At 41.3% G+C, this 12,797-nt stretch overlaps 1 protein-coding gene across 13 annotated transcripts in view; it reads right to left on the reverse strand.

Moving 5' to 3' along the window:
• Positions 1 to 6,023: 6,023 nt before the first annotated feature.
• BZW2 (basic leucine zipper and W2 domains 2) overlaps positions 6,024 to 12,797 on the reverse strand; it is a 77,506-nt gene continuing 70,732 nt past the window's right edge. For 11 of the 13 annotated variants that reach the window (XR_013345332.1, XM_077811412.1, XM_077811413.1 and 8 more), the window contains 2 exons: positions 9,859 to 9,981; positions 6,024 to 6,460 (listed from right to left, as the gene is read on the reverse strand). Coding sequence is in view for 11 of the 13 variants with exons in the window: in XM_077811412.1 (XP_077667538.1) it covers positions 6,405 to 6,460; positions 9,859 to 9,981 (179 nt within the window). In the remaining 2 variants the exon portion in view is untranslated. Of the gene's footprint in view, positions 6,461 to 9,111; positions 9,635 to 9,858; positions 9,982 to 12,797 lie in introns of those variants that run through there. The other 2 variants (XM_077811410.1, XR_013345331.1) reach the window with 2 other exon arrangements.

Below are 12,797 nucleotides of genomic sequence, written 5' to 3' on the forward strand. Positions count from 1 at the left end.
GGTAGCTTGTAACTGTGGGAAATACACTGGGCGTAGCCTCTGTAGATAAAGCAAAGCAAAGCAAAGCACAGATGCTGGCCTTTCAGGCAATCTGGGTTGCTGGGGATATCACAGTGTAGACAGGGAACTGTGTAGCTTGGAAAAACCCCAGTGAGGAGGGAGAGACATGCAATTCTCTGGCCCAGAAGGCGACAGCTGGGAGCCTAAAACCAGATGATTTTGGTGAACTACAGCAGGGGAATATAGGGGCAGTTACCTGAATTGTGACAGTGGGTACACAGCAGCTTTCAGGATTTGATCCAGAATTTTTAAACAAAATTCAAAAGAAAAAATGAAAATAAAAAAATCTGTGGTGTATCAACATGTGCCCTTTTCTATACATAAGACATACAGACACAACTGTGTGTTACAAGAGAATGGCCATACTAGGTCAGACCAAAGGTGCATTTGGCCAAGTATCCTGTCTTCTGACAGTGGCCAACTCCAGGTGCCGAAGAGGGAATGAACAGACAGGTAATCATAAAGTGATCCATCCCCTATTGCCCATTCCGAGCTTCTGGCAAACAGGCTAGAAACACTATCCCTGCCTATCCTGGCTAATAGCCAATGATGGACCTATCCTTCATGAATTTATCTAGTTCTCTTTTTAATCCTGCTATAGTCTTGGCCTTCACAACATCCTCTGGCAAAGAGTTCTACAGGTTGACTGTACATTGTGTGAAGAAATACTTTTTTTAGCTGCCTATTAATTTCATTTGGTGACCCCTAATTCTTGTGTTATGAGTAAATAACATTTCCTTATTTACTTTCTCCACACCAGTCATGAATTTATAGACCTCAATCATATCCCCCACCAGTCATCTCTTTTCCAAGCTGAAAAGTCCCAGTTTTAAAACTCTTTCCTCAAACCCCTAATCATTTTGTTGCCCTTTTCTGAACCTTTTCCAATTCCAATATACCTTTTTTGCGATGGGGCAACCACATCTGCACGCAGTATTCAAGATGTGGGTGTAGCATGGATTTATATAGAAGCAATGTGATATTTTCTGTCTTATTATCTATCCCTTTCTTAATGATGTCCAACAATCTGTTCGCTTTTTTGACTGCCGCTGCACATTGAGTGGATGTTTTCAGAGAACTATCCACAATGACTCCAAGATCTCTTTCTTGAGTGGTAACAGCTAATTTAGACCCCATCATTTTATGCGTATAGTTAGGATTATGTTTTCCAATGTGTATTACTTCACATTTATCAGCATTGAATTTCATCTGCCATTTTATTGCCCAGTCACCCAAGTTTTGTAAGATCCCTTTATAACTCTTCGCAGTGAAGTCTGCTTTGGACTTAACTATCTTGAGTAGTTTTGTATCATCAGCAAATTTTGCCACCTCACTGTTTACCTCTTTTTCCAGCTCATTTATGAATATGTTGAACAGTACCGGTCCCAGTACAGACCCCTGGGGGACACCAGCATTTACCTCTCTCCATTCTGAAAAATGACCACTGGAAGACATACTGATGGAATGGCACTATGAATAAAATGACTCCTTTGTGGAAGCCCTTTTCTTGGTATATTTCCATTACCATGGATGAGGTTGAGACTTTTTAAACTGTACTTTGAAATTCAGCTATTTAAAAAGGGCCTTTTTTGTTTTTTATAGGCACTGAATAATTTTGGAACCCATGGGTGGAGACCTAGATGCTTCAGATGCAGATGTGTGTAACCCTTCTATCCTGTGATTATTGGCAGCAAAAAGGGTCAGATTCAATATATTTTGGCTCCCTCTTGACAAAACTAAACTGCCTTAAGCCCTCACCCAGAAACCTGCAAAAACTAAACAGATGCCCTTATCAGACAGAACTTCCCCACTCCAAGACTGTTTACACTCAAATAAATCTTTACTGGGGAGAAGAAAACAGACAAACTTGGGGAAACACAGCAAGTGACAGAGTGAGTGTGTGGCCCATGCCTGCTTGGTGTGGCACTCTATCGCCCTCTAGTGGTAGTTAGAACAGCTAGAGTTGATGAGTCTGCTAAAGCCTTGGCTATAAGAGAGATGTGTCTTTTAGCTCATACAATAGAAGCTCATGCATTAAGCTCCAGTGATCACAAGTTTGATCCTGGCTAACAATGACAGGGGCTGTCAGCATTACATATGTAAATTAAGCATAAAATACACCCTCCCCCAAGCAATTTTGGCAGCAGTCCATCTAACTCCCTTCCCCTGCTGGTGAGATTGTCCCACAGGTAATAGTCCCTTGGCCACACCACATTTACTCCTGGGGGACTTCTGTGCCAAAAAATTAAAAATTCGGCACACAATATTTTAAAATTCTGCATATTTCATTTGTCAAAACACCACAATATACCATAATCTCTTCAGTTTCAATTATTTTGGTAATTTATTTCAAAATACCTGTCAACAAGTATGTCAACATTACAGTCAACAACAACAAAAGATTCCCCCAGGAGTAGAGAGTTCAAGAAACTGCTATGACAACTCAGTTCCAGTTGGGGAGTGCTGGAGGGTGCTGTGTGGTGCCCCCCAGAGCCCAGACACCCACACCCCCCTCAGCCCAGCTGTGGGGCATTCCCAGAGCCCAGACACCCGTGACCCCTTCCTCCAGAGCCCAGCTGCAGGCCACCACCCCCAGTGCACACACTAGCACCACCCTAGCCCAAAGCCTTTACTCCCCCCAGCTTATTTACTATCCCACTAGGGGACACTGTGTGGCCCTACCCTCCCTCACCCTTTGCCAGAGATGGGTCTCCTGGGCCCTCTCCTGTCCCCGAGTGGAAGATGATCAAAGCTGGGCAGCCAAAGTGTTCAGAGCCTCCATCCACACCAGGCTGGGTGCTCCACTCACTGTGAGCTGGGCTCTGCAGAGTCCATCAGCCCCTAATGGCCGCCAGCAGCACTGCAGCCCCAATTCAGGGGGGGAGGGGGAGGACACGACACACATGAAATTCTGTACATAACATTAATTGTGCACAAATTCTACATTGCATAGTGGCACAGAATTCCTCCAGTAGTACACATTACCCATCCACCAAACCACACTCACAGCAGCAGTCCAAGTATCTGTGTGGAGCTGTCAAATTGTAGTGTTAAATCTTAAAAGCACGCCCTCACAAATAACTTTTTCTGTGCTGTCCTGTATCAGCCAAAGATTAAGGATTCAAATTTTCTAAAACTTCTTTGAAAATCAGGCTATTCATCTTCAAAGATGATGTGCACTGACAGCTTCAGTAGAGTTAATGACTGCTTAGCTTTTCTGGGTCTGCATGGGGGAAGCTTCCTAATAATCCCTTCCCCCCCCCCCCAAAAAAAAAAAAAACTGTTCCATACTTTTCCCACCTATACCCAACAACCCTCCAAGTTCACACCCAGGCTCCTTCCCTACATGGTGGTCTATTTTAAAGAGGAGATTGATATTTTTAGTTCTACCATTTAAACACGGTCTATTGATATTTTGAAATAAAATGCAATGTATTGTGTCCTATTGTACTATGAAGCATATTTATATACAGAACATTCTTATTCAACAATCACACATTCAAAGACTAACCCTGGATCTTAATGGCACTTGCAGTGTTGATCCAAGTCTGCATATCTCCAGTAGAGGGATATGAACTGTTGATATTAAATGTTGTGTTCCAATAACGCTGAGCTTTTGACCAACAGTCAGGAAATCAAAATCAAGGTAAACGTTGTCCTCCACCCCCTTCTCAAAAAGTTAAATTCAATGTGTTGCCCAAATTCTCATTTGAGACTTTTGTCAAGGTCTTAATTTATATATACTTTAATGCATCAATTCATTTTGAGGAAAAGCTATTCTAAAAATACTTATCTAGGAGCACAACATTCAGCTTCCCGAACATACTCTGGACAAGAGCTTTAAAGGACAATTCACCTGTTGCATCCAAAACACCTGGACATATGTGAAAGTTGCAATCTGGAGTGATTCCAGGGATTGCAGAAGGGAACCCCAAAGCTAAAAGCATGAGTCTCTACAGCTTGAACTATAGAGCCAGTTATTTGTTGGTGGGGGCTTTAACAGGCTCACCTTCTCTTTGCATCAGGCACCGAGGGGGACACAACACAGTAACCAGTAGCTTACACATATCCACACAGTACCTGTACCTGGACATGAAAGATCTATAACTGCACATGCATGTGGACATGTCCCTTTTTCCAACAGACAAAGATTTTTAGGGAAGGTAAAAGGTGCATATACATTTTGTGAGCATGGTTGTCATGCCCTCCTTCGACAAGGTCATCAAAGATGCCTTCAAAGGTGCCAATCCAGCATAATGTGCAAAAAGGTATAATAATCCTGCCTTCAATGTGTATGTGTGTGACTAGAGAGAGACAGACAAACACACACACACACTGAAGGCAGGATATATAGAGAGAGACAGACACACACACACGCTCTCTGAAGGCTGGATATAGACACACACACACTGAAGGCAGGATTATTATACCTTTTTGCACATTATGATGGATTGGCACCTTTGAAGGCATCCTGAATTTCAGGTTAACACAAATGTATAATCTTTTGCATACCCTAACTGTATGGTCATTTTATGCATACTGTCTTTGTTTTGATACAATGCTGCTGCTAAATAAGTTTAACAGTTCAGCAGCAGAGCTTATGCAAATACCACCCAAGGGCAGTAATGATCGTGGTAAGTTTGTGTCTGCACACATTAAGAACCCCTTTAGGTCCAGCTGTGTTCTGTCATTGCATCAGTTTTCCATTGTAAATAATGTGATTATCCTGGTGTCTGCTAGTGCTACTATAGTTACTGAAAAAGTATATTTTATATATTCTGTAAAATCAGTTTCTGCTGCAAAACTGTTGTTCTTGGCTGAAAGGTGGCATACAAGGGAATTTATTCTCTGCTTGATGCATGCTGCCTGCAGTTAAGTCTGGGTATATACGGAGACAAGAATTTACCCTTTGGATGCACTCCAGGAACCATTTGCATGTAATACTTTTCAAACGCCCCCTCCCCAGTCTGTTGGGTAGTTTTAGAGTTACTAACTGCAAAATACATTGCTACTTTTCTAGTTAAGGATGCTCTTTTGCCCTTCTATAATTAAAGCCGACTTTCTAAACCCTACTAGGATCATTCACCACAATGTGGACTTAACACTTTTATATTAAAATAACAAATGAAAGTTTGTATATTTGAAAATTGTGAAGTGCACACTTGCAGTAGCTTTTCACAACACCATTATTTTTAGTCTTCATATGTCTATTACCATAGCAAAGACTTCAGATCAGTTAAGAGATTTAAGTATAGAACATGCATTTTAAAAGTTATTTGCATTCAAGCTATCAGGAAGGTGCCTCTCTTTGTATTACAGTTATTGTGGAGGTATTGGAATAGCGAACAGTGAAATATCTAAACCAATGAAATAGTTATAAGAACGCTGGTTTTATGGGGTGAATAGGGATGTTTCTTTGCACAAGTGACTAGTGGGGGGACAGGACTTTAACCTACACAGTCATATAGGAAATCTCTAATCTGCACGTGGAAATTTCAGTTACATATTTAAATTGGCAACCACCAGATTTATATGTATAATTATTTTGTTCATGAAAATCTGGTGGTTACCGATCATTGCATGCCATTAGATTGAGCCCACAATATTGATTTGTTTCACATGCAAATCTTGCACATGTAAAGGTCCAGATCAACACAGGTTGCAGTTTTGCATTTTCTTTGAGTGATGGGCAGATTGAGAATACCAAGTCCGGGTATCTGGATAGTCCGACCAGAACCACACTGGATCAGAGAAAATTGAGGAGGGGAAAAAATGGGCTTGCTGCCTATCCTTAACTGACTGTGGCTTTGTGAATAGTGAACCTTCAAAATACAAAAAAAGAAGGAGTAGAGGAAGTCTCAGAATAGCCTGTTGCTCAGTTTTCACCTAAGGAACAAGAAATCTGAATGCGTTTAGTGGCAGACAATAAGTCTATGAAACAAAGGCACTGAGAACAAATGAACTAAGATACAAAAAGCCATTTATACAAAAAAATGTGGTGGTGTCAAGTCACCTACACAAGCTAGTATTAAGCTACAAACACAGATCCACCAATTCTATAAACAGACACAGGAGTGTTCACATGCCACAGGACCTAAAAAGACTGCTGATAAAAAGGGAGTCCATAAGTATTTAATTTCACTTTTCCTGTATGGCTCCTTACTGAATGTTTTTAACTCTGACTCACTGTACACTAACTTAGGTGGAGTCCCAAGGAGAGCATCCAATGCCTCAGGGCTCCATTAAAGAACTTGATTCTTCTAAACAAAAGGAAAGCCTAGCCTTGAAGTAAAACCTGTTTTGCTCTAACAGTACAGCATTCCCAAAGACCCTTTGACAGTAGCCTAGAGATTGTGCTTTGTTGAACCATCTTCGTTCTCCTCGCCTTCGGATTCTGATTCTATGAGGTAAAAAAAAAAAAAGAAACTTTTCAGCTCTTTTTGAACAGGATTTACAGTGACAGTTATATCATTATTCCTGTAAATAGCAATAATAAAAGATATGAATAAAGATTTGCCTCATGCATCACATTTCCTAGGAAGAGATGGCAGACATGGAAAGTGGCTCAGCAAGAAAAACTGCAGACAGAAACAAACAGGAATCCTTGTGGCACCTTAGAGACTAACAAATTTATTTGGGCATAAGCTTCTGTGGGCTAAAACCCAAGCTTATGCCCAAATAAATTTGTTAGTCTCTAAGGTGCCACAAGGACTCCTCTTTGTTTTTGCTGCTACAGACTAGCATGGCTACCACTCTGAATACTGCAGACAGAACACTTTATTCTACTCTCAGTTATACTCCATCTATTTCAGTTGTACAGGTCTAGATTTAGAACAGAATTGGGTCACTATGGATAATCTAGACCTAACTTTCCCACAAAATAAAGTGAGTTCAAGTATACACTGGTTAAATTTAATACAAAACAATAACTATCCATGTATAACTCTAATCTATATGTCCAGGTGGGATTTCTGCTGTCCAGAATACAAGTTACATACTGCAGCTGATGTGCTCTGTCAAATAAATCAGTTTCTGAAAACTATCACGATGCAGTCTGTTCACAAAACTATAGATGGCAGTACAATTAGACTGAGATGCATGTCAAATATTTGCTATCAAAAATCTAAATAAAACACCACACACTCCCAAACTGCCAACAAAAATCAAGTGAAAAAGTTTACATTATGCTGAATCTCTGACTTATTGTTCACCTCTGAGGAAAGTATGTTGCAAATGCAATTCAATTTCAAACCAAACTTCTCAGGCCAAATTTAATAGTGCAAAGTCATGCATTTAGGGACTAACAACAAGAATTTTTGCTATAAGCTGGGGATGTATCAGTTGGAAGTGAGAGGAGGAAAAAGACCTGGGTGTATTGGTTGATCACAGGATGACTATGAGGCACCAGTGTGATGCGGCTGTGAAAAAGGCTAATGCAGTATTAGGATGCATCAGGCAAGGTATTTCCAATAGAGACAGGGAAGTGTTAGTCCCTTGTACAAGGCACAGGTCAGACCTCATCTGGACTATTGTGTACGATTCTGGTCTTCCATGTTTAAGGTTAATTCAAACTAGAACAGGTGCAGAGAAGGGCTACTAGGATGATGCAAGGAATGGAAAACCTGTCTTATGAAAGAAGAAAAGGAGTCCTTGTGGCACCTTAGAGACTAACCAATTTATTTGAGCATGAGCTTTCGTGAGCTACAGCTCACTTCATCAGATGCATACCGTGGAAACTGCAGCAGACTTTATATATACACACAGAGAATATGAAATATGAATATGTTTCATATTCTCTGTGTATATATAAAGTCTGCTGCAGTTTCCACGGTATGCATCTGATGAAGTGAGCTGTAGCTCACGAAAGCTCATGCTCAAATAAATTGGTTAGTCTCTAAGGTGCCACAAGGACTCCTTTTCTTTTTGCGAATACAGACTAACACGGCTGTTACTCTGAAACCTGTCTTATGAAAGGAGACTCAAGGAGCTTGGCTTGTTTAGCCTAACCAAAAGAAGGTTGAGGGGAGATATGATTGCTCTCTATAAATATATCAGAGGGATAAATACCGGAAAGGGAGAGGAATTATTTAAGTTAAGCACCAATGTGGACTCAAGAACAAATGGGTATAAACTGGCCATCCACAAGTTTAGTCTGGAAATTAGACAAAAGTTTCTAACCAGCAGAGGAGTGAAGTTCTGGAACAGCCTTCCAAGGGGAGCAGTGCAGGCAAAAAACCTAATTGGCTTCGAGACTGAGCTTGATACATTTATGGAGGGCACTGAATGATGAGACTCCTTACAATGGCATGTAGCCGACCTGTGACCGCTAGCAGCAGAAATCTCCAATGGACGGTGAAAGGACAGTAGATGGGGATGAGTTACTACAGAGAATTCTTCCCCAGGTGTCTGTCAGCTGGGTCTTGCCCATGTGCTCTGGGTCTAACTGATCACCATATTTGGGGTTGGGAAGAAATTTTCCTGTGGGTCAGATTGGCAGAGACCCTGGAGGGTTTTTGCCTTCCTTTGCAACATGGGGTTTGGGTCACTTGCACATTTAAAGTAGCGTACATGGTGGATTCTCTGTAACTTGAAGTCTTTAAATCACAATTTGAGGACCTCAGTAACTCAGCCAGAGGTTAGGGGGTCTATTACAGTAGTGAGTGGGAGGAGCCCACCCCAGCCCTGGTGCCGGTGGAGCTGCCTCTCCCTCCCTCCCTCCCTCTACGGCCCCGGTGCTGAGAAGCTGTTATTTCCTGCCCCAGCTCGGGGCTGAGGAGTCGGCTCTCCCAGCTACAGCAGGTGGAGCTGGTTCTCTCCCCTTCCCCCAGCAGCCCCGGTGCAGGTGGAACAGGCTCTCCCTTCCTCCCTAACCTTGGGGACACAGCAGTTTGCTCTCCCTGCCCCAGCAAAGTTCTGTGCCCCCCACTGATTGGGGGGCCTGTGCCCCCGCTTGCCCACCCTTGTGCATGCCCCTGCACTGGAGTAGTGGGGGGAGAATAAATAAAGTGTAAGACTACTGCCGGACATGCAAACGTTTTAATTGGTCAAAGTTTAACATTCCAAGGCGTGTGTTAAAAGGACAATCTTTCAGTTATGCTGCCACCTATGTGGTGGAATTGCTGTTCATAATCCCTCCGTAAAATTCTGAATATTAATAATGTTTGATAACCTGATACCACTGTGTTTAGCAGCCGCAAATAATCAGCAGCCCGAAGAAATTGAAGGAAACAGTGTGTCAAATTATCAGTTTGAACTGAGCAGAAGAGAGGGGGCAAGTCAACAGTGATAATTATACACCTGCCACTCAAAACAACTAACATGGGGCAGTCTTTAAAGGGACAGTTCACCTGTTTTTATACCAGAAGGAAAGTGTTTACCATTTGAGGGCACCAGAAAAAAGGAAATGTGGGCCCAAACACCCATTCATTTCCCTTCCCATTATTCCTTTTTTAACAGCAACTACAGTCCTTATGCCTTTATGATTGCTCTTCTCGTTCAGGAATTCAGTGCTATTCAGTGAAATTCACACGGCAGGACACATGGAATTCTAAGACTTCAGGACTTCACATGGACACTATTAATGACATGAAAAACAGTCAGTGGTGCCTGCCTTCTAAAGACTAAGATTGTAAAGAATTTAGAGCAGGTCCTGTCTTTTACCATCCATCTGCATAGTACCTAGCACAGTGGGGCCAGGGTCCTGACTGAACCTGTAGGCACTACTATAATACAACTAACATCTTCAAAATGGAATGGCCAAGAGGCTACTAAATACTGTTAACTTAAATGGAATTGTACCTTCTTCAGCATTTTGCAGCCACTCAACAAATTTCTTCATCTGGTCAAGAAATACACTTTTGCCTTTTGCAAGATGTGCTTCTTTATTCCACTTCAGGATGGCTTCTTCGCTCAGGACATCAGCTGAAATTCAGAGCAGTGGTTGCAAAGATAAGCATATTTTTATAAGACAGAAGACAACTGAAAAACTGCTAGGTTTTGAGGCAGTAAGAAGTGAATCACTTTGATCATAGTGAGGCGAGCTTTGAATCGGCATTGTACTTAACACTAGGCTGTAACTGCAGAATGTCACATAAGAGATCGTAGCTGTGTCACATACCATAAAGTCAGTCATTAACTAAATATGTTAGTCTTAAAATAAACTATTCAATGTCATGCTTCTGTAAAGAGTAATTACTCCTCTATTCAATTGGCTTTAAATAAGAGATATAAAAACACACCAATTGCAAAGGAAGTCAATAAAATCTACCTGTATATCTTAGGACTCACCTCAGTAAGAAATACTGTAGTTTCTTTTGCTGCTGACTCATAGAGCTATGCAAGAGTAAAAACTGCTAGAATTGTGGCGAAAAAAATTAACAAAAATTCCATCCTAATGTGAAGTCTCTTATCTTTCCCAGCTGACTAAACAGTAGTCATCAGGGGAATCATTTAAAGGGATCATGCTCCCAAAACTCTTCTTTTAAGTGTCGAGAACAAAATAATTGAGGACAAGAGAAACATCAGGCTTAATAAACTCAGCCAGGATGCCCACTGATCCTAGCTGATGTGAAACAATAAGCTTCTAGCCCAAGTGACAGAGTTTCTGCCATCCAACCAAGTCTTGCAGCTGAATAAGTGACTGTCGTGGAGCCAATATCTGTGATGCACTTTAGCCTTCAGGGCCATTGGATGACATAGGAGGCCAGAATAAAAACAGCACCTTTGGTTGTCGCCACCATTTTCCTTTTCACATACTGATCAAACTAACATCCTCCTCCCCATAATCAGCACATTTTTGAAAGTGATTTACATCAGTTTCTTCAGTGCTGCCTAGTATACCAGGAATATGGGATTCCCCTTGCTACCCTGCTGAATACCAGGACGCAGCCATATTCTACTGTGGCACAAAGTTTATAGGCAGATGCCAGCAGTGAAGGACAGAAGAAAATTAACTGGATCAATTATAACGAAATAAATGAACAAACATCTTTAAAACATCTGTGTAAACAGAAACAGGACTGAGACCACAGACTCACTTCACATAAGCCATGGAACAGCAAATAGATAGTAGTGACCTGGATCTATTTGAACTGGTAACCTAGAACTAATTACAAATACCCTAAGCCAACCAGGTTTCAGTAGCTAAGCCAACCAGTCACTCATGGGTAGAAACTGAATACACTTGGGTCTCCCTGGAGATTTCAGATCTGCTGAAAACAAGTGAAATGTGTTTAGAAGTCCCTCTGGTCTCACAAGGACCGTTTACTATCAAAAGCCATCATCCAATTTGACATTATCAGCAAACATACAAGCTGAAGGTAGATGAAGAGCAGGAGTGTCACACCTTTTGAAAACAGTGTGGTGGCACAGTTGTGTGCGCATGTGCAAGACTACAGAATTCCTGTTTAAGACTACGCCTGCTTGTACCTGCAACCATCATTCTCTGCCCTTGTAAAAATTCAGTTCCAATATTTAGCTAAAAATGTAGCTGAACAACAAAAAATCCACTATTTTGCACTTGGAACCTGTACTCAAAAGTACTAGAAATGGTAGAGTTATGAGAAAAAATTAGATACAGGAACTAAATAAAGTTTATAAGGAAGATGTGACATTTGGCATTAAACAAATGTCAACCCAATATTCTTTACCGTAGCTCCAGCATTTTGCTGGCATTAGGTCTATAACACACATTTGGACTCCGATTTAGAGGATATAAGGTACAAGCTTCAAAAGTATTGACTTGGAACTTTTAATAGAGATTACAAATATAATGTTTTCATGAAAAAACACTGTACTCCAATACACTGTATAGCACGTGTATGAAATTCTAAGAAATGCAGCAACCGATGACACAGATTGTCAACCTGTGCATCATAACCCCTGGGAGAAAAGGATGTTGTGACTAGCCTCCATTTTTTTCTGGCTAAGTGGGGGTGGGGAAGGGATCGAAACTTTTATAACATGGGGTCATAGGTATGGAAAATATTGCAAATGCACATCACTGAACTATTGGCCCCTATTCAGTACACTATATAAGTAAGTGCCTAAAGTTAGGCACATGCCTACGTGCTTTCCTGAATTGGGGCTCTGAGGATCGTGGACTTGCAATAATAGTAGAGCCCATTCTAGTGGTCAAGCATTACAAAAATTAGATAGGTCTAAATCCAGGACAGTAAAAAGTTTCATTACCTGCCTGAAAGATGAGAATGGCTCCAAGATGGTGGGGGAGAGATTTGCCTGCATATGATTCTCTGGCACTAAAATGAAGTGAATGTTCCTGCACTGACAGAAAATGCACCCAGAGAAGGAATAAAAATACCTTCAGTTACAGAAATGACAATCACGTCTTTCCTTTCATTTCTGAGAAACATCATTGGTAATTCACTCATGCCTCCAGTGTTTGTAAGGGATAATATTCTCCTGTCAGTGCAGAGATGCTCAATTAAGCAATCAGCCAGGACAGGGTGTAGTTAATGATAACCCTCTGAAAAAATGGGAACAGTGGGGGTGATTTATTTTAGCTACAGTATTTCTGATTAAAGATTATGACAATTATTTTTTACATGCTGTAATAGTTTCAGTTGAATTTTGTGGTTGGCATGGTTCTGTGTTGTTACATCCTCTGCCCCGGGTGATGTCAGCCCTGGAGATCCAGAGCTGGTTTCCCTGCCAGTGCAGCTAACTACTACTCCAGCCACCCACCACCAGAACCCCAGGTTAAAATCAATCATGAGAGG

The sequence above is a fragment of the Eretmochelys imbricata genome, chromosome 2 (assembly GCF_965152235.1).
Source record: "Eretmochelys imbricata isolate rEreImb1 chromosome 2, rEreImb1.hap1, whole genome shotgun sequence".
Lineage (NCBI taxonomy): Eukaryota > Metazoa > Chordata > Testudines > Cheloniidae > Eretmochelys > Eretmochelys imbricata.